Raw genomic sequence first — 21,633 nt, forward strand, 5'->3', positions numbered from 1 at the left:
CGGCGCTGCCGCTCCGGCCCCGCGCCCTCGGACAGCCGTGACGAATGCAGCGCGTCTTCAGGCGGCGCAGCCCGCGGAGAAGGCGACGCAGTGTCATTCCCAAAGCTAATCCGGCGGCTGATCTGCCGCTCCCATGTCAATGTGCTTGATTGACGACGACTAGTGCGGTTTTGCTGGTAAAAAAATACCGTTGGAGTTTTGGAATCCATGCCACAAGCGTCGTGTGTGTAATTGATTCTTTGTACAACAATTTCTAGGGGAAGTATTTGAGTTACATGTTCATAAGTATCAATACCGGCTGCTTTAGCTTAACTTCTATGAAAAAATGAGAAAATAAGGATTTAGCGACCCGTTTTTATGAATGTGATCCATTCAAAAACCTGCCATTTCACTGCGGGCAAATACAGGTACCGCCCTATGCAACAGGTATGGGGAAGTGATCAGCCCAGCACGAAATACATTCATAAAATATACTCGCAGTTTTAAATCTGAATAACAGTTGCCTCATGAGGGTTTTCAGAATATAGTGTGATGCCTCGAGACATTTTGAGAATTATTTCATTATTTCATAAGCCTTCTAGCCCTACCACCTATATTCGCTTCAACTAGAAATATGCATGAGAGACTATAGACAACCAGTTCACTGTTGAATGTACGTTAAGGGCGACGTGTTGTCGTCTTCGAATAAGCTTAACTATTACAGCTACGTTTGGAACATTGAGCAGCAACATTTGCTGCGCAGAGTGAGCAGTCGATACTTCTGGAGGACTTACATGTGCATTACTTCACCGGTGTTGTGGTGTTTAAGCATTAAGAACGGTTTCGCCAAGACATTAGCTGGCAAAACTTCGGTTGCCTGATGGCATGGCCGCGTGGGCACCCGCTGATGGTGTTCATGCGTACATCCACACACAATGACCTTAAAATATTAACATAAATAAAGGATCCACATGTATAGTGGGCGAGCTCGTGAACATGAGTGAGCTACGTTTTCCACTGCCGCATGCTTTGAATTTATTGACTACAGACAGAACGGATAGTTATAAAGAATGACGTCCTATAATCGCATCAATAACCGACGTCACTGACCCGCCATTGCGCTGTACTGATCATTACTGACATTCATTTCACTGCCTTGCTTTGGTGGCCAGGTCAGAGGGCTCACCCGAGCCACTGGAAGCACCGTGCCGCCTCAGCATGTGCACTTTGACCCACATCCACCGTATGGATGTCCCTGAAGGTCGTCCAGCGTCTCTTTCCGCTTCCCGCGGTGCCTATTTTTTTCCGGAGTCTGGAGCCTCATTAGGGCGAGGTAGGCGACCCCGCAAGAACGGCGCCGGGCGCGCGCGCAAGAAGGGCCTGCTGGTGAATGCTGTCTGGCCCGTGCAGATGTAGTTGGAGCGCAGGAGAGCAGAGAGAGAGAGAGAGAAGAGAGAGAGAGAGAGAGAGAGAGAGAGAGAGAGAGAGAGAGAGAGAGAGAGAGGGAGAGAGAGAGAGAGAGAGAGAGAGAGAGAGAGAGAGAGAGAGAGAGAGAGAGAGAGAGAGAGAGAGAGAGAGAGAGAGAGAGAGAGAGAGAGAGAGAGAGAGAGAGAGAGAGAGAGAGAGAGAGAGAGAGAGAGAGCAGGGGAGCAGGAGAGAAGCTTGGGGACAATCGTTTCGGCGATCTACAACCACGGTCATGTGTCCGTAGTCAAGAAGCAGGAGACAGGTGGAAGTGATCGTTTGATGGGAATGTGCGGGGTAGCCGCTGACCGCTTCGATAAGGAAGGCAGCAAATTTAAGGCAATTATGTCACTGTCACACATCACCTGAGATGGACAAGAAAGATCACATAATTGAGGCAGAGGAATACATTGATTTAGAGAACTTAGGGCGTGATAAATGTTACATAATGACTACACTGGCACTATTAGTGAGCTTATTAGTCCGGTTACTGAGATCAAGTAGCTTAGTGGTAAGGTCTGGCATAAGAGCAAGCCAAACCTGGCACACGTCCTAATGCAATGCAGGCTTGGTATGGGTCGGTATGACTGTTGACCACGGGTCATGCCAGCTATGATCAAAACATTTTCAGACAAAAAGACATTTAAACCTGCTGTCTTTATCTTTTCCACTGATGGGACCACTGGGTTGAAGAAGAGGTCGTGACCATCGCCGAACAGCTCGAGCCATCGCCCAGAAGTCGGCAGGCCGACCCGGCCAGCTCCGGTCGCCGGCACCGGGACCGGCCGCGTGGAGCAGCGCGTGCCCTTGTTGCCCGCGCGGCGGCCGCGGCGGCGCGAGCGGCGCACCGTTCGAGTAAAACGGCGCCGCGTCCGCCGGCCCGTCGTCACTGCGCGTCGCGTGCTCGTGTGGGGAGGAGACGACTGCTGCCGAGAACCCGCCGGAAACCCAGGTCAGTTGGCGGCGCGGACTTCGGGCGCAACCTAGGAAACCAGAACTCGCTGCCGTGAGCGGGTAATTACAGTTGTGTTAAAGCCCATTCATGGATATGTCGCGGGCTGACGCATCGGTTGTAACCAGCCGTCGTTTTGAGATTGGTGGTCCCCTTGGCTCCATCTACGGGAATTTATGTGCTACTGCAGCCATTTCATGACAACTTCAATCCAACAAACCTGGCGTAATGGATTTCGCGCTTGGATAGTCAATGTCTTTACGGCGGGTGCTCTTCTCACTGAGCCTTCCAGACGGTCTTCAAATTTCTGGAGAGCCCTGAAGTGTCCTGAGCAGACACAGGCGCGCAGCCAGAGGGCAAGGAAGCACCCACACACTGGTCGAGGGATGCCTGTACCCCTAAGCTGATATTTTTACGCCAGACACTGGGCGATTTCGCAAGCATTTGGTCCAATTTTGCAATGTTTCGGAGACAACTGGACATCCCCTGAGGAAAACTTTGGTTTTGTGCCTGACCAGACATGTTCTCTCCACCGCCGATCCATCTCCAAATCTCTCAGCACCTCTCATCCCGGTGAGCGCCGGCGGCGACACGGCAGCGCCAGGCAGCCGTGACAAACGAACGGCCAGACATTCCGCCGTCTGCCCCGCTCCCGCGGGCCGGGCGTCACTCGAGCCCCGCTCCCGTGGGCCGGACCTCACTCGAGCCTCGCTCCCGTGGGCCGGGCATCACTTGAGCTCCGCTCCAGGCAGCACAGTCAGGCGGCGGGCGTGGGAGGTCGCGAGTTCATGCACCCTGGTGCGCGCGGCGGCCAAGGTCAGGCGCGAGCGTCAGCTTCGCCGCATGCGGGTCGCCTCTGTCACGCTTCGGCGTCATCACTGTGAGTGAACCACTGCTACTGGCGCACATTCGAAGGCAGCTGAGCGCCAAACGGACCACGAGTGCAGCAACAGTGGCAAGTGCTCTTCGTCCGGGAGCCCTTAGGCGGCAGACATTGTTGATGATTCATCTCCAACGGGACTAGATGGATTCAGCTTATTTAGGATGGTGCTATCGGATGCTTATCTTTAAACGGGTTTCTTGAGGCACTTAATGTCGCCCATTTTGAAGCTCTTTTATGAAGCATCGCGTCCTTGTCAATAAAAAGCACGCCTTTGATATAATAGTATGATAAAGTGTTGGAACAGGTCAGGTCTGATAAGGGCAAAACCCATAAATCCTCTTAGAAAACAACATACTGCAGGTTTAGCTGTCCCGACACCCGATTTTAAACAAACAGGACAGCACTGCAGTTCCGTATAGTGCGGCATTCTTGGCAGATTGTGTGGTGTTCACCGTCACAGATTCCACCGGGTTTGGATTCCGCCTTGAATCTGCAAATTTTGCATTAAGCCTGTGTCGCATACCAGCCGTTTAAACTCCAGAATGGTTCTGGGCTCCATATCTCTCTGAACGTATTTATACAGCACTGTCCACAATCGTGCATGGAGTACCATCGGTTGGTGGTCCCAGTGACCATTGTCCGCGAAGGGTCGATCACGGATTACCTACCCGAAGTTCCGGCATTTTTTCAAACAAGCCATGTATTTCGTGTATGTATGTATCTGCGCCGTCAATATTCCAGTCCACACTTCAATCAATCAGTGGCTTAGCCAAGGGGATTTTGGGGTTCTGTTTCCATCTCCTTCCATCCGGAGGAGATAGGGGCAGGGGACTCCTCCCTCCGGGGTGCCCCCCTCCCCCCCCGCCCGCCCCAGCCCCACCGGGCCAAAAGTCCCAGTACATTCTGGCAATTAAGACACCCGTAAGGCTTCTAAAATACAGAAAGCGTGCTCGCGACGGATTAGAATAGTATGCAGAAACTGAGAAACCCGTCCAAATCCCGACACAGCGTCCATGTAGCAACGAAGAGATCCTTCCTTGGCTGAATTGATCGACGCGATTTGGCCACTCATGGACAAGCTCTGGCCACGCTACTTGCTCCCACAAACGTGCATCGGATGCGTAACGTCGCATACCACGAGCGGGCGTTATTCGCTTGAACCCTGGGGCCAATTCTAATAATCTCGCTCCCAGAGACTGCATCCACTTCCGGTCGAAGCCTCTCAGGGACGATAGCATTGCCCGGCTATCACTATCGGGCAAATCTGCTCGGCTGCCAGGAAAGCATGTCACGACCGGGATCCGGAATCCGCCACGGGGATTCCCTATGAGACAATGAATACCATGCGCATTTAGATGAGGTCCGAACCGCGGCGCAGAGTCCAGATGCCCCATCCGGCGCGCACATACCGACATGAGACGGCGGCTGGGGCCTGAAACACGACGCCATTCAGGTCACGAGGCAGCCGAACACTGGCCAGCCGGCCCGGCCAGCGCCGCGCCGGGTCCGGGGCGCAAGCGCGTCTGCGTGGCGGCGGCCGAGCGTCCCAGGTCGAGCCGGACCGCGCGGCGGCGAGGCGGCGCTAATCGCCAGCAGCGGTGACAAGTGGTGTCACGGCTGGCGGGCGCGCGGCGGCGCGGCGCCGCCGGACCGCCGCCGCCGTCACCCGGCGCCGGCCGCTCGAGACGCGCGCGAAAAACATCCGCCGCGGCACCCATCTGTCAGGGCGGTCCTGCGGCGGCAGCCCGGGCCCGCCCCTCGGCGTGAAGCGCGGGCGTGACCGGCCCGGAGCGGGTCGGAGACCGGGTCGCGACCGCTCACGGGACCACCCTGGGTCCCGGGACCCCGGCCAGACGGTGGCGTGCGTGCGACGGCCCGGTCACGTGGCGGCGTCCAACCCAACGCCGACGGGGCTGGATGGCGCGTGGCGGCCGCGATTGCTGATAAGGACGACCTGCTGGTAAACACGCAGATACAAAGAGCGTACACCGTCCGAAACGCATCCGGGAGATGCCGACGGCTGTGACAACGTCTCGTGATGAGAGGACGAGCCATTCACGAGGATGCTGGTCAGCGCTGACGGTCGGGAGTAGTGTAAGCCACGTTACATAGTTCATTTCAACCGTGCTTATGAGCACTGCTCGGTTAGGTTCCGCCTGCGGCACTCATGGCGTGCTGCCCCGCGCTGCGTGGCGAGAGAGCCTTGGTTTGGGTCGGCGGCTGAGGACACAGCCGCGGCCGCCAGCCCGCCTGTCCTGCTGTCCCGGACGTGACGGCACCACGGGCGGCAGGAAGACGAAGGAAGGGTGCCCTAATCGCAGTGGAGCCCCGTGACGCCCGCGGCCGCCTGGTGACGCCCGGCCGCTCCGGCCCCAGCCGACCGCCGACCCCTGGCCAGGTCACTGACCAGGCCCGCAGTCGAACATCTCTCAGGGGAACCTGTTAAACCCGCCCTCGAGCCGGGAGGCTTAGAGTGATTCGAGTCAACAGACCAGGCCGTTGTGTGCCCGCCGCAGCTCGCGACAGCACTTGAAGCAGACCGTTCACTGGTTTGCTGCGTGTTGTATGGCAGACCGGAACGAAACGCAATCGGCAAAAATGAGACGGAACTCCGCGTCATCAATTCGCACTTGACACTGCGCGCTTTGTGCAAGTAAGATGAATCCCGCGATTCGTAGGCTCCGTCATCTAAAAAATGTTGGCGGTTTTAGAAGAAACGTTTCGCGTTCATGGACATTTAACATTTACCAAGCATGACGGAATGCGACGGTGGAAGTCACTTCATGTGTGCTGCTGCTGGTCTAGCTGGACTATGCTACACCAGCAATGCCATGCTGATGGTACCACTTGTTGTGCCATCCAGCACGAAAAGGCTAAATTTCAACCATTAGAAAAATAATCTCCAGCATGTTTTAATGTATGATGCCATTGTACATGTTTTTTGTTTCGTAAGATGACGCCACACTCGAGATTTTGAATGAATACAAGACTGCGTGCTGATTTTAGCGTGGCAGGCGTCATCGATGCTCCATATCTGTAAAAAATGTGCATTAGCGCATCAATTCCTTACTCGTTAAATCATTTCTCGTATACTGCTTTCATTGACGTACCGTCGTTTTTACATCATTATCAATGTTGCCAGCATGCCGGCAAACGATTTGAAAAGCAAAATAAAGCTCTAACCATTTGATGTTAAGGCCTGCAAAGAGCATTTCCTAAAACATCTCTGAGCATCATATCAACAGGGATTCGCGTAGATCTTGCAGCATTCTACAATTCGGCTATTTCGATCTGAAACGTGACACAATGGTGGAATATACCTTTTGGCAGTCGCAGTGAGTCCTAGGTACCATTGCTTTTATATCGAAATTTTCACTGCGATGCGTGGATCTCAACCGTCTATTTCATTAGCATCGCATGACGCTAAAAATAACGTGTCTAAATAAAGCGCCATGTCAGTGAGCCCAGCCGGCCATAATTGATAGGCATCCACTCATACCCACACGTGATAAACAGACAGCGGCTGTAATTGTCTGGTCCGTTATCGGAGCCAGCGGATCGCTTCCTCGTGTATTCGCTGGTTACCGTCCGACGCAGTCGGCTGTGACCGGCCGATGAAAGCGAACAGCCTCGCCCAATCACGCCACCACAGGGCTCTCAGGGAGCCGGGAGGCTGGAGCGGCGTGGAGAGCCGGCGCAGCGGTGTGATGGGTCAAACGCAGGTGTCGGGCTCGGCACGACAAGCTACGAGACAAGACGACCACTTCGGTTGATGTCAATGTCTATGCCAAATGTCCGTTGCTAGCAATCGCCCGCAGTTGGTGGCGGTCGCTAACAGCCAACACCTCACCCCCCCCCCCCCCTCCCCCTCGGAGCCGTGCAGCTCGGAACTCGACCGGTGGCGGCGACGGGAGCCGGCGACGGGAGCCGGCGCGAATCGGCGCACTCCCACGAGCTCCGTTAGGTGGCCGCGCTGCCGGGCTCCGGCTTCCGGCCGGGCGTGCGGCGGGAGCACTGGCCAAATAACGACTCGACGGCGGCCGCGCGAGCCGCGCGGCACTGCGTGCGGATCGCGACACCCCCGCAGCCGTGCGCTCCAGCGGGGCCCGCGTGCCAGCCGGAGCCGAGGCGGCCGTACCGCCCCGTCAGCTGACGTTTGTCACGCTCGAGACCGACGCTTCGGTCGGAGGTCCCGCTCTTGGTGTGACACGGTCCCAGTGATCCGTCGTATTAGTGCATCTCAATTACGGTCCGCGGTTATGTTTGAGATGGGACGATCATTGCGTACTGCAATTTTACAAAAAACGTATATTAGATTAATATAAAAAATCGCATTATAACAGCATAACTGCATCGCGGTGATTACTGACAAGAGTACTATGAAGAGTGAAAAATAAATCCCTGAAGGCATGTCGAGCCACCACCAATCAACAAGACCGACCTCTGTTTCCGCCTCACATGGCCTGCATCATCTCGTGGCCATCTGCAGGCGGTGGACTCCGGTGGCAAAAGTTCAACGGCCGTGTCCGAGTGAGCGCGACCCGTCAACAGCCGTGCCGGGCCGGGCCGCACGGGCGCAGCCAACGGCGCTGATTTCCATATAGCCATGCCGGCCGGAGCCGCCCGCCGGTCGTTGCTCCTACCCGGTCTCGTGTGAGTCAGTGGTGTCCCGCCCGCGTGCGCGCGCCGCCCCGTAACGGTGCCCTGCATTCGGCAGGCCGACCGGACGCGACCCGGGCTGACCCGGGCTGACCTCGCTCACCGTTAGCGGCGCGCCGCGCCCCGCCCGTCTGGGGAGCCGAGCGGCGACGGGTCGCGGGGCGGCCCCGAACTATTGTTTGCCTCCGCCGCGCGGCGCCAGTTCGGAATGTCGTAAATCTGGCGCCGCGGTGGCGGTCGGGGGGGTGGGGGCCCTGGGGCGTCTCTGCAGGTCAAAGAGGTCACTGGGACGGGTGGAAGACGCCGAATGGGTGGGTGAGCGGTGCACGGGTTGTGCAACGCGCCCTGGAGTGTGGGCCCACCCCACTGACCGTGGTCAGCACTCATTACCGTAGTCAGGCACGGGCGGAAATAGCTCGGAATCCGCGGCAGGCACCTGGAACGAGCCTGGGCGACGTGCAGCCAATCAGAAAGAGGAGCTGATGCACATGTTGCACATTTTGCCAGCTATGTTTAAACACCTGACTGTCTGTCGTTTGGCTGTAACAGAACATTCGGAAAGCAAGATAGGAGCGCACAAAATGATGAGGCACTTACGTCCCGTTACGCTTAGCGACGCGAACGTGACGATTTCGTCGTCGCCGGAACAAAAACGATGACTGGCTTTCCTGACCCGATCTTTGGAACACCACCATCAGCGAATCAGTATTCACGGCAGGAGAGCCCTGTCAAAGCGGCGTGATGTCATGAATCGGCAGCACTTCCTGGTGCGGTCAGCCGGCGTCACGACGACCGGCCCCATCTGGCGCACGCCACCGCACCCCAATCCGTTCGGAGCCCGGCACATCCTGCACGCCGTGCAAACGCGCGCGCATGCCGCCGTTTTCCTGCTCTGCCGGCGGCGGCGCGCGCAGTCGCCGTAACGGTGCCGGCCTCTCCAGGCGCCGTCTGCTCGGTCAAGGTCACCGCTCGGCCGTTGACCCTGGCCGGCCGCCGCCTCCGGAGCCGTCGGCGGCGCGCGCGCGGCGGAGCACGACCGCAGCCAGCCATCGATGCCGCCAGCTGCTGCCACGGCTCGCATAACTTTCTTCGGCGAGTTTCGTTTTTAATCAGCGACGCGACCGTCGGCCGGTTGATCGCGGACTGGAGAGAGAGAGAGAGAAGAGGGGGGGGGGGTATGAGGGATTGAGGGAGAGCGAGAATGGAGAGACTATCTATTTTAATGAGAGTAGTGAGGAGAGAGGACTGAGAGAAGAGAGAAGAGAGAGAGAGAGAGAGGAGAGAGAGAGAAGAGAGAGAGAGAGAGAGAGAGGAGAGAGAAGAGAGAGATAGAGAGAGAAGAGAGAGAGAGAGAGAGAGAGAGAGAGAGAGAAGAGAGAGAGAGAGAGAGAGAGAGAGAGAGAGAGAGAGAGAGGGGGGGATGTGGGAAGACTGGAGGAACGGACTGTGAGCAGACTGCATTGAACTGGAAAGCACTGGAGAGATATGATGTGATAAGGCTGGAGAGCACTGGAGAGAGAGAGGATGTGAGAGGACTATAGAAAGAAGATGTGAGTGGAGTAGAGAGGACTGGACTGAGAAGTGATATGAATGGACTCTAAACCGATCGGAACTTACGGGGGCTGTGTATTGGGACCCGCTCTCACCACCACGCTCCTGGGATCCGCTCTCACCACGCAGCGGCGGCGGCTCCGTACAGCGGTGCACGCCGACGTCGGACGCTGCGGTTGGCGCGGGCGGCATCCAGCACCTGTTGCGGTTCGACTGCAGCCAGACGGGGCTGCGGCGGGTCAGACTCAGCCAGCCGGTGACTCCGGGAGTCTCGGACTCTGGCGGCGGCGGTCAGCACGTGCCATGCGTGAATGCACGGCCTGCGTGCGCCTGTCGAGCCCCGTGGGCATGCGCCGGGTCGCCGGCCGGTCGCGTTCTCTTGTCAACAGCGGGGCAGCGACCGTCGCAAACCGGATCGTACCGGTGGCCTCTGCGGAGGCCGGGCGCCGGCTGCTGAGGAGACTGCAGCGGTGCACAAACCGCCAGCCAGCGCCGGCGGGGCTGCGCAGGCGCGCGGAGCATGCAGTCCGGCACACAACACGACCGCGCGGCTGCGTGAGGCGCAGAGGGAGGTGGGGGGAGGGGGGAGGGGGCTCCCTCGGTCCTCATGGTCCAGTTGGCTCCTGGCGGCAAAACATCTGATCAGACAATTTGCTACGGAGGCATTAGCTTCTCGCGTGCGTGTCCGATGGAGAGGGAAGGACAGCAGGTGTGTAATAATCCTACTTGGCGTCATGCCATGTTGTTCAAAAACTGGCTAATGGATCATTTCCTGTCGGTGGATCTTCCCCGCAGCGGTCGTCCTTGGTGAATACCATGAGACCAGGCAATTAAGTGTCCCCATAAAGAGGGCCACAAGACGCAGGATATGCGAACAGGCAGAAGAAAAGGCACATAGATTTATGAGAATTACATAGGTATGTTACAGGTACAATAATCTCCAAAACCAATGGCCATTAGCTCTACAGTAGTCTCGCGCTCTCTGAGACCATTTTAGTACCATCGCAAATATAATGTTAAGTGCCGAAATCATCGGGGGACTTTGCTCCCTAACCCCCCCCCCCCCCCCCCAAAGTCATGGCAGTGGATGACCGTTGGCTTTCAATAATGCTCACTTGCAATCCATCGTTTTGTTAGCCATAAAACGAACTAGGTTTTAATTATGAAGAGTCTATGCTTACCGATTTTAAATTTATGCTAAAAGCATTTTGATTCTTATGGTTTCCGCAACCAGCAACATCCCACCCGGGTTAACTTATCACGCCTGCAGCAAACAAAAGCAGCAAAACCACGGCTGTAGGAAATCTCTACAAAGGTGGCAGAGCAATTACCTTCTGATGTAAATTTACGGCATGCATCACCATAGCGGCATTGTTCAGCCTGCTTAAAAGTGGGGTCATGACCTACGGGTCCCTGTCTCTCATGCCTGCAGATGTAATACCCGGCCACGTGTACAGCACGTATTGAGGCGGCCGGCAGTGCCCCCGCCTCGCCGCCGCCAGAGCTGACCTGACGCCTCCGTTGCAGAGCACGATGCGGTCTGGCCTGCTGCTGCTGGTCTGCTGGGCGGCGCTGGCCGCGGCCCAGCAGGACTGCGCCGACGAGGACACCAGCTTCGAGCTGGTCACCGGCTACGTGTACAGCGCGCCGGCCGACATGCTGGACTCGCGGGCCGGCACGCTCATGCTCACCGAGTGCATCGACATGTGCCGCCAGAACTCCTCCTGCCAGGCCTTCAACTACGAGACTGGCCTCTGCGTGCTCATCGACTCCACCGCTGATGGTCAGGAAGGTACGAAAGCCGGAGCTGGGCCGCGAAGACTGGTGCTGGCTCCTGTGGGAGAGGGGTAGGTGGGGTTGCACGGGACGGCCGTGTGACCCCGGGGATTGTCCACATCGAGGCCCAGGCATGGATTACGCGAGTCAACCGGATGGAAATATTTGTTTTACCCCGTATACATAATTCTATGAAAAGCTTAATACGATGGCTTCAGCCGTTTTCCACGCGGTACAAATTTCGCATTTTGTTGGACGGCTGGTCGTTAGTGACATCAGACACCTGCTGTACAACTGGTTTGGGTTAATTTGGGCGGGATGGGTGGGTTGGTTCCAATTTCTGCCCGTCGAACGACGTCGTGGTGCTGCTTGGAGCGCATACCCTCCGTCGGTCCCTTTGATCCCCTTGGAAGCGAATCAGGACCCTCTTATTGTCCGACACGGCGGTCTTTTATTGGCCACCACGTCATCAGTTTGTAATAAATCTCCACAGATGATCCTCGCAGGTTACAACCACTCTTCGCTCGCCCAACTATTACGGTCTTCTGGGATAATGACTTCTCCCAAGGGGTGCTCTTGAAACCACTCTGGTGCACATTCCGCGCGCCAGCAAAAACAATAAGCTAGAGAGCGCTGTTCCCCATCTTTTTACCCACACAGCTTTCAACACAGTGCGGCGGTCCGAGCTCCATCCTCGTGTCACTGCATGAAGCACCTGTAGCCACGGAGGACGTCTGGGAAATATCGCGACCGCACGCACCGAGAGGATATGGACCGGGCTCTGACGAGGAAGGCCGGACCCGTCCTGCCGGACCCGTCATGAATGACTTTGGGGCGCAGCGAGCGCCCGGCACCCCAGGTTTAGTGTGCCGGGCGCTTCCGGCCAGCGTGACCTTGCTCTGTGGGCCACACATCGGACCGCAGAGCTCGACTGTACAATGGTGACGGACGGAAGGCCTGACCTTTGGTACCTCGCTCTTGACATGCGCGTGTAAGTACGAGGCGTGATTGTCTGATGACAACAGGGCGGTCTGTCAGTAAACGTCTCGAAGACAGCGGCATCGCCGAACAAGAGACCGCGTCTTAGAGGCCCATTTCCTGCCAAAGGGCCTTAAATGACTGAAGCTACTTTGGTGCCCGCATTATGCACATTTTGACCTTCACGTCAGCCATAATTTCAACAGCGGCGCCGTCTGCAGCCCAATCCGGCAGGGTCTGCCGGGGTCGACCTGCCTCTAATCGGCTGCTCTCGTCTCGGCGGCGCTAATGGCGCCCAATCTGTGGCACTTGGCGCGCTCGGACGAGCTCCGGCGCGCGGTCACCGGCCGCCAGCCGTTGACCTGAGCCGCGGCGCCGGACCAGGTGGCCGACGAGTAGCCGGCCGGGCCGCCGCAGCCGCCGCCGGCCAGCACCTGCAACAGATGGCGCGGCGGCGGCGGCCGACGCGCAGCCATCGGTGCGCTCGCCGAGAGCTGCTCACCGTGGCTAGACCGAGAGCTTCGGTTGTGTCCAGTCACCAGTCGGACCTCCGACGGGCTCCGCTGTCGGTGCTAGCTGGAAGACTCAGATGTTTGGGAATTCTCTATTAACAATGCACAGTTTTCAGCGAGCCTGCTGCGCCTAGGCGAGTCATTGAGAAACTGCATGTCTTGGTCTGCGGCCTATAATCAAGCGTTATATCCATGCATTAACTCGGCGTGCTCCTTCTTCATGCATGTGGTCAGGATCCGTCTAGTCTAATAAGTTTGCATACGATATGCTCCGATCTTTTTCATTCAGTGGGACAATTGGAGCATGAGCTTTTTTGAATAGTTTTTAAGTAGATCAGGAACCGGAAAATCGTTGCTGGGGTAAAGGCGTTGTAAGATGCGGCATATATGCTGGTTTATCATCAGTTTTACCATCTGGTTATCACTCTTTTGCCAGCCGTTGGGTTTTCTCGTCCAATATTTTCGTCAGATCAGTATGGGAGTGTCTGTTTTATCCAATTTTTTTGTTATATCAGGTGAACGAGAGGCACACAAGTAACAATATTTTGATTACTGGATTATTTCAGAACCCCACTTTCGCCCTGTCGCCCCAAAAGCAAATCATAAGATATGCTAGATAGGGACCAATCCTCCAGTCCGCTGTTATCTTTATCAATCTATGAGCTGGGTGGGCTTACCATGCGGCGTTATCGCATGGGCAAAATTATAGGGCCAAGGTACGGTGGGAGTGGCGTATCACAAAGAAGGTAGTCATTACGCATGAGCGCTAGTAGCTGGAGATCTCCACTTGTTCCAATTAACGGATGGATCGTGCACGCGCAAAGCACATCAGGAAGATTTGGTCGTGACCTTACAACCACCGCGCGGTAGTCACGAGCGGAGGCCGAGGAGCTGGACGCCCAGTGGCGACATTGGCATCGCTCCACGGTCGGTCTAAGCTCGTCAACACTTCAGCGCGTTCGATCGCAGCCGACCCGTGTCACGAAACCTTGATGACCTCGGCTGGCGTCAATCATTGTCCTTGAGCTGCGAGACGCCGCTACTGGTGATGGGAGCCGGCGCCGGAGGCCTCGGGCGGACCGTCACGTGGGCCTCAGGCAGACCATCACATGGGCCTCGGGCGGGCCGTCACGTGGGCCTCGGGTGGGCCGTCACGTGGGCCTCAGGCTGGCCATCACGTGGGCCTCAGGCTGGTCATCACGCGGGCCTCGGGCGGGTCATCACGTGGGCCTCAGGCTGGCCATCACGTGGGCCTCAGGCTGGTCATCACGCGGGCCTCAGGCTGGTCATCACGTGGGCCTCAGGCTGGTCATCACGTGGGCCTCAGGCTGGTCATCACGTGGGCCTCAGGCTGGTCATCACGTGGGCCTCAGGCTGGTCATCACGTGGGCCTCAGGCTGGTCATCACGTGGGCCTCAGGCTGGTCATCACGTGGGCCTCAGGCTGGTCATCACGTGGGCCTCAGGCTGGTCATCACGTGGGCCTCAGGCTGGTCATCACGTGGGCCTCAGGCTGGTCATCACGTGGGCCCCGGGCGGGCCGTCACGTGGGCCTCGTAGCCGCGAAGCGCACCGGTCCGGTCCCGGCGCGAGGTGTCGGCGGCTCAGTCAGGGGCCGAGCCCGCTGATATCCCGGCGGGAGGGCGGTGGAGAGCAGCCACGCGGCGCAGGCGAACTCCAGAGGCGAGCGGCCTCCCGCGACAGCGTCGGAGACGGAGACAGTGCTCGGCGTCAGACTATAGCGCCCGTCCCGCCCGACTGAACACACGGCTCTGCGCCGCCGGACACGAGCTCCGGAGATCGCTGCCCCGAGAGACTCCTTCCCAGCGCGGGTCATCGAACCGCGCCGCTGAGCAAACGCCGCCTGGTTGCGGAGTGACATCACCTCACGGCGGCAAATGACCTGCAGGAAGGATCGCCCCTTCCCATCCCCCTTTCCCCCAGCCAGCCGGCTCGATCTGGCTAGCTCGCTTCCGGTCATTCTTCGCCGTTATACCTCATCGAAGTCTTACGACGCGCGGCCACTTCCACCGTCGAGGCAGAAGGGACATCAGTGGACTATGCTGATAACGTTGTTGCTGCAAGACGCATCAAAATGGCAATGGTGTGAACCCTCAAGCTGCCGCATACGCCGCAGCCAGCCTATAACATGCAAGTGCGTTCCAGTTTCCACACAGCATCGCCCTCGTCACGATGAATAGCGAGTACCTGCTGGTGAGTTGGCAGTTTGCCTGAAGCGACATCTCTCCGACACATCCCTGGCTGCTGGCAGCCCCGGTCTCGTGCGGCACAGGAATGCGGGTCATCCCAGCAGGCGCGCAGCCAGCAGCGCAGGGTGCTCCGTTACCGATGCCCTCGTGTTACGGTCAGCGACGGCTGCGGTCGCGGCGGCGCTCTCCGCCGGCCTGCCGCGCTGCCGTCCATACGGGACGGCTCATCAGGCGGCGCCGGCCGCCCAGCTGCTCCAGTTACTCCAGATAGGCCCGTTAAGCGGCTCACTGGCGCGTGCGCTCACTGTCAAGTGTCGTGATGGCGGCCAAATGGACGGCCTGCCAACGGTGATGCCTCAATCGAGTGGCTAAATGGGGCTGGAGCATATGGAGCCGTGGCGCGCCCGGCGTCTGGCGCGAGGCTGCTGGCGTAGCGAGCGGCAGATGACTCGTCTGGCGCTTGCGACTCGTCTGAGTCAAAGTGCTCACCATGTGTTGCTCTTCGTGTTGTTCGAAGTGGTCTGGAGCTGGTGTGGGAACGAAGCCGTGTTCCAGCTTCGAATGTGAAGCCGAAGCCAAGACAGTGACATGAGGCCGAAGTCGAAACTGAAGCCGGTGGCCTCGAAGCTTGAAACTGTGAACCCGAAGAAGCCAATGGTCTGCTTTTTTTTAATTCGTGAAGCCAATTCCGGAGTTAGTTGTTCTCGAATGTTGAAACTACGAAGTCAAAGCTGAAGTCAGTGGCTTCGAACTTAGAAAACGCGGAACCATAGCCGGACCTTTTCATTTAAAATCACGGCGTCGAAGGCGAGGCTGAACCTGGCGTCAAACGCTATTTGGCAAAACCAAAAGCGTTTCCCGTGTGCTAGATCGAACAAGAAAATGCCATCATGGTTTCACGTACTGATTGAGACAAGTTGTTAACAACACCGCAGGCAGTTTTTCCACGCTATGGTCCTTGTCTTGTGTGTTGGTGTGTGCACAACGTTTCGGACACCTAATCGTCCGCCCGTTATCAGGCGTTGATTGGTCCTGAGAATCACCGGCTGATTGTGGCTTTCAGCGACGTATGCGTGCGAACGCACATGATAGATGTCATTATAATTGATTTGTTATTCGGAGGGGAATCTTGTCGCTCTGTGCTACTCCTCCACACACGGCAAGTATCAATCGGCTTCAGACTAAGATCTTCCCTGACAAGTTCATAATTCCTGCTTGTGAAGAATCCGCCAGAGTCCTTCGTTCTCTGACCGCCAGAGTTGAACGTACGGGTAATTTGGTAATGGCCCATGCCTGTGCACCCGTGCAATGCACCCAGCATTGATCACCTCTGGCAGCTGCACCTATCCTTGGCCACCTCACGGGCAAGTGCCGCACTTGCGACCACAAGGGCGCGTTCGACGGCTGGGTGCGACTTCGTCCGTGACGACGCGCACAGTCGAGCGGCCAGGACCTCCGGCTGGAGCCCGTCACGATCCAACATGATCCTGGTCACGGCTGGCTGGTTCCGCAGGCCGGCCGGGCCGGCAGAGGTCACGGCCATCGGGCCGCGCCTGCTGGGGCGCGCCTGCTGGGGCGCGCCGGAGGCTCGCCGTCGCCACTGAAAGGCTCGCGAGTGCGGGCGGCGACCGGTGGACTGAGGCGACCCACGGACAGGGGACGTGCGGGGAATGGCTGGCAGGACGGAGGGGAGGAGACGGGTGGGATAGGTCCTGAAAACCACGGACGACTGGCGTACGTCCCATGTCCGGAACTGATGGGCTAATATTTTGCGATAGTCCAACATGACCAGATGACTTAGTTTCTGGGTGATGTCGAAGGAATGCTTGTGGGGTCCTAGAATGCACCGCATCCACAGGCGTTGATTCAATCGATACCAGCTTGCGGTGACCGGCAAAACCACAAATAATGAGAAGAAATGAGTATATAAAGTCCCTTACTATCAAATCATGGCAGTCGTAGTCGAAACAATGAGCAAATTTCCCACTCATGAATCCTGACGTGCGACACGCTCTCTTTCAGAGTCGATGACCAAGTCGCAGTTCCCGGTGTTCACCATGTACGTGCAGAAGATGTGTTACGCTGACGCGCCCAAGTGCGGCAAGGCCTGGGCGTTCGAGCGTGTGCAGAACTACACGCTGGCCGACGTGGCCAAGAAGACTGTGCAGGTGGAGAGTCGGCTGGCGTGCGAGAAGGCTTGCCTCGCCGAGACGGAGTTCGTCTGCAGGTCAGTCACGTGCTCTTCCGGACAGGCGACCGATGTCATGCGCGCCTGGGATGGTTATGAGGCTGAGTGATGCATGCATACAGGTGCACCACGTATCGTGGGTTGTTAAAAGTTCAAATCCCGGATTTCAAAGATTTGTGTTGTATGTAACCTGATTGTGAGTTGCTGACCTACACATTGCAAGTCAGTCTGGCAGCATTCCGAGCCAACGGTTATCCCACCCCGGCCTGGTTTCCTGTAGCCGCGCCGATCTTATCAACAGGGCCTCGTCCCACACCCAAAACTGACTCGCCGGCCAGACTGTAAACCCGACCCACACTAGCGGCACTGATGTGATCCGTCGAATCGGGTCACCTGGCCATAACCGGCCGGACCGGAGCCGAAATTCCGCGCGCGTCCGCCGCCCGACCCGGAGCGGCCCGGAGCGAGCCGGTTTGGCCGACGTAACGCAGAGGTCACCAAGTTCAGGCGTGGCGTCTTCCGGCCCAAGCCGGTCGCGAGAGAGCGCCCTGCCTTCATCCGGCTCCCATGCAGCGAGCGCCGGCGTCCTGCCTTCAGCCGGCTCCCATGCGGGCCGCGATGCGCGCTGGCTCCGGCGACCGGTCCGCATGGCCGGCTGACCGCTCGGCGCCGGTGCTCACGGGGCGGTAGCGCGCGCGACACGGTGACCTACCGCTCGTCTTAGTCGCGATCGGGCGCCGCACCTCGCGCGATGCGCAAGGGACCAACACGCCAAGCGCGGCGCCTCTCCCCGCCGCTGGAGAGCGGCACCGTTACAAGTCCGGCCCGGGCGCCGCGCGGCGCGCGCTGTAAAACCGGCGGTGGAAATCGTTAATTTGCGCCGTCTGCGCGCGACAAAGGCCGCCCGGCCGCAGCGCGGGGACCGGGAGGACCGAGGCCGGCCACGCAGCGGGCCGGCTAACGGTGAGCGGCCGGGTCAAGCGGCCGGCGGCGACCGTTCCGGTCGCCCAGCCCGTCCGGCGCAGTGCACCCCGGCAGAGAAATTCCGGACACACTTCAGTCACGCCGCGGCGGCGGATAACGCGCGCGAGGTGTCCGTAACGGTGCCGGCCGAACGGCAAAAACGCACCTTATTTCGGTGTGCGCGCTGACATGGCGAATCCGAACCGCTACGAAGCCCTCATACATAAAATTACCGGCCGACGCGCTACACTAGGCGGTCTGTGGGTGGAGAGCGGCGGCTTCATGAATCACTGCGTGTGACGAATGTCGATACAATCGATCTTTCCGCGCACGCAGCGCATCCAAACGGGTGCAGTGCCGGTGATCCATGCAGCGTTCGCGGCGGTAAGATTTCACGGGCGCTGCCACCATAAATATGTCTGAGGTCACTGTACCATGACTTGCTGTACATCATGTTTTGAACCTCCAAGCCATGTCAACGCCACAGTTCTTTGCTTCAAACGGTGAACAGGTTGTCCTTACGAAACCAGAAGCGGAGCCGTAGTTTGTATGGATGGGCTTCCTCGCGCTATGACGCCATGCTGCACCATGTCCACTTGTGCATGCGCAGGCATAACACTGCTGAAATCGGCCATCCGGTCCGGTCCCCATTGCGTTGATTTGTCGCTGTGCGTCAGTATGGGCCGCGTCCGTGCGGCCGCTGGATCGAGTCGCGTGCCTCGGCGGCTCGGCTCGACTCGCGCTCTGACCGCGCGCTCGCCTCGCCCCCAGGTCGGCCGCCTACTCGGACGAGGCGGGCTCGTGCCAGCTGTCGGACATGGACCGCCACACCACGGCCGGCATGGGCCTGTTCCGCGAGAGCGACGGCATCGACTACCTGGAGAACAACTGCGTCGACGAGCCGGTCAAGCTGTGCGAGTTCCAGCAGATCAGCGAGCGCATTCTGAAGACGGTCGACTCGGTGCACCAGGAGGTCGAGTCGATCGAGGCGTGCCGCGAGTTGTGCCTGACGGCTAGCTTCCGCTGCCACACGTACGACTACGGCGACACGGGCGACAAGGTCTGCCGGCTCAGCCATCACTCCATCGCCACGCTGACGCACATCGAGGAGGCCTACCTGCAGATCCCCGGCTCCACCAGCTACGAGCTCAGCTCCTGCTACAACGTCACCATCGACTGCCGCGCCGGCAACATGGTCGCCCGCATCAAGACCAGCAAAGTGTTCAACGGCAAGATCTATGCCAAGGGCAACCCCAACACGTGCGTCACCGACGTGAACGGCAGCCTGGAGTTCGAGCTGACCATGGGCTACAGCGACCTCGAGTGCGACGTGAAACGCGACGGGCCGGGCAAGTACCACAACGACGTGGTGTTGCAGCACCACGACCGCATCGTCACCTCGGCCGACCTGGGGCTCAGCGTACACTGCCAGTACGACCTGAGCAACAAGACGGTCAGCAACGAGGTGGACCTCGAGGTCAAGGGCGACATCCAGCCGGTGCTGGAGGAGGAGGCGGTGGTCGACTCGCCGAACGTGCTGATGCGCATCACCGACCCGGACGGCAGCGAGGTGCAGGCGGCCAGCGTCGGCGACGCGCTCAGCCTGCGCTTCCTGATCATGGACCCCATGTCGCCGTACGAGATCTTCGTGCGCGACTTGATCGCCATGGACGGCTCCAACAACAACGAGATCCTGCTGATCGACGCCGACGGCTGCCCCACCGACGAGAGCATCCTGGCGGCGCTGCTGCGCGTCAACGACACCAAGGAGCTGGCGTCCGCCTTCGACGCGTTCAAGTTCCCCACCTCGGACGTGGTGCAGTTCCGCGCACTGGTCACGCCGTGCTTGCCGCGCTGCGAGCCGGCCGTCTGCGACGTGCGCGACTACGCGGGCAGCCTGCGTCAGACCGAGAGCTACGGCCGGCGCCGGCGCAGCCTCGACCGCGTGCGCCGCGCCGCCGAGACCGACGAGCTGCTCGTCGTCCAGTCGATCCGCATCGACGACAAGTACGCGGCGCGGCGGCGCGGCGCGCCGGCCGGCACGCCCCGTCTGGACGGCCCGGACGCTGTCGAGACCACGGCCGACGGCTTCTGCGTCAACACCATGGGCCTGGTGGTGGGCTGCTCGCTGTTCCTGCTGGCGCAGCTGGCCGTGATCACCGCCTGGATGTACGGCTGCCAACGACGCCGGCGCAGCAAGCTGGACGACAGCTACCCGGAGACGACAACCAGCAGCCTGGCCCAGCTCTACGACTCGGGGTACTCAGCGCACCGCGCCTGAGCGGCGCTGACGCCTGTTGTCCATCTCTACGGCCGCCGGCAGCGAGCGCCGCCTCGGCTCGACCGTTCGCCTGTGGCGGGCCCGCCTCGCTGCTGCAGGCAGCCGTTATCGAGCACGTGACAGCGGATGAAGACGCAATCCAGCAGGTGCCGACACGGACCGGGGCCGCCTGCCGCAGCCTCGGGTGGCCCTCTGGTGAGCTCCGCTCGGAAGGCACGTTGTTCGACGGCGACAGCTGACCCACTCACGTTTCAAGACCATGGGGCATTGATGGCATTTGGAGCCAAACGTTTATTTTAGGCACGAAGGACTAGAGAATGTTTTACGTTGATTGTAACCATGAGCAGCTTTGCGTGCTTTTAAGTGGCATTATCGTCCCGCGAAATGTGCATCGGTTTGGTCCGGGAGGGAATGCAGGGTAACGTTTCGATAGACGCTCTTCTGTGGACGACTGGGTGGGAAGGGCAAACGGACCACCCGCCAGTACATTATCAGAAGCATGAATTTCACGTCCAGCACCTTCAGAACACCGGCGGCAACAAGAAGAGGACAGCTTTGAGCACCATCTGCGGTCATGTTTCCGCCATTATTCTACAGCTCACGCCCAATGTTTTGTTGTTTTGTTAACGATTTGAGCAATCTGGCTAAGGTCGGTTATTGCTGGTTTCGCCAATTTTGACTGGAGTGGTAGTCAACCTATGTCAGACTGTTTCAGACTGACCAAGCATTTGATTGGTCGATCTCCTTTGGCAGTTTGACTTTGTTGGCTTCGAGCGGCTACCTTGATATTTCTTAGGGTGATCTGTAATATCAAAATGTCCTCGCGGTTGCGCGGCACTTTTCCAACGGACGTGGTTATGCAAGCTGAACGACCAGGCGCTCTTCCACCTGTTCCTAGAACGTGCTGGATTTGCCGCCTCGTCGTCGCTTGAATGCACGTCCTATACGGCACTGAAGCGATGCGCGTTGTTGCATACCTAAGTTAACTGATGTGTGCGTGTGTGCGTGTGGTGTGCGACAGGAGCATCGAGAAAACCGAGTCTCGCTCGTGGTGCATTGCGCTGTTGAATGACCTCCATACCAGTGGCATTAAGAGGTGGTAATGTTCTATTGTTGAGTTAGGTGTACCGTGAGCGCTGCTCACCCTGTCATGCGTTCAATACAGCTCATCTGATGCTTTGTTCGTTCCATACCGATACTAGGCCGCTTTGTGTGCCTCATGATGGTTAGATCATGAT

At 58.4% G+C, this 21,633-nt stretch overlaps 1 protein-coding gene across 1 annotated transcript; it reads left to right on the top strand.

Moving 5' to 3' along the window:
- The first annotated feature begins 2,354 nt into the window (after positions 1 to 2,354).
- LOC119110525 (uncharacterized) lies at positions 2,355 to 21,575 on the top strand. Its single transcript, XM_037234390.1, has 4 exons — positions 2,355 to 2,395; positions 11,016 to 11,280; positions 16,986 to 17,190; positions 18,886 to 21,575. The coding sequence occupies exons 2-4, from the start codon at positions 11,022 to 11,024 to the stop codon at positions 20,393 to 20,395; spliced, it is 1,974 nt and encodes a 657-aa protein (XP_037090285.1). The 5' UTR covers positions 2,355 to 2,395; positions 11,016 to 11,021; the 3' UTR covers positions 20,396 to 21,575.
- The last annotated feature ends 58 nt before the right edge of the window (positions 21,576 to 21,633 follow it).

The sequence above is a fragment of the Pollicipes pollicipes genome, unplaced genomic scaffold (assembly GCF_011947565.3).
Source record: "Pollicipes pollicipes isolate AB1234 unplaced genomic scaffold, Ppol_2.1 Scaffold_7231;HRSCAF=8579_pilon_pilon_pilon, whole genome shotgun sequence".
NCBI classification, from domain to species: Eukaryota; Metazoa; Arthropoda; class Thecostraca; order Pollicipedomorpha; family Pollicipedidae; genus Pollicipes; species Pollicipes pollicipes.

What these genes read in the sequence shown, in the direction of transcription:
- LOC119110525 (XM_037234390.1), top strand. Translation starts at nt 11,022, where the DNA reads ATGCGGTCTGGCCTGCTGCTGCTGGTCTGCTGGGCGGCGCTGGCCGCG. An exon ending in CACCGCTGATGGTCAGGAAG is followed by an intron (nt 11,281 to 16,985) that starts GTACGAAAGCCG and finishes GCTCTCTTTCAG; the next exon opens with AGTCGATGACCAAGTCGCAG. An exon ending in GAGACGGAGTTCGTCTGCAG is followed by an intron (nt 17,191 to 18,885) that starts GTCAGTCACGTG and finishes CCTCGCCCCCAG; the next exon opens with GTCGGCCGCCTACTCGGACG.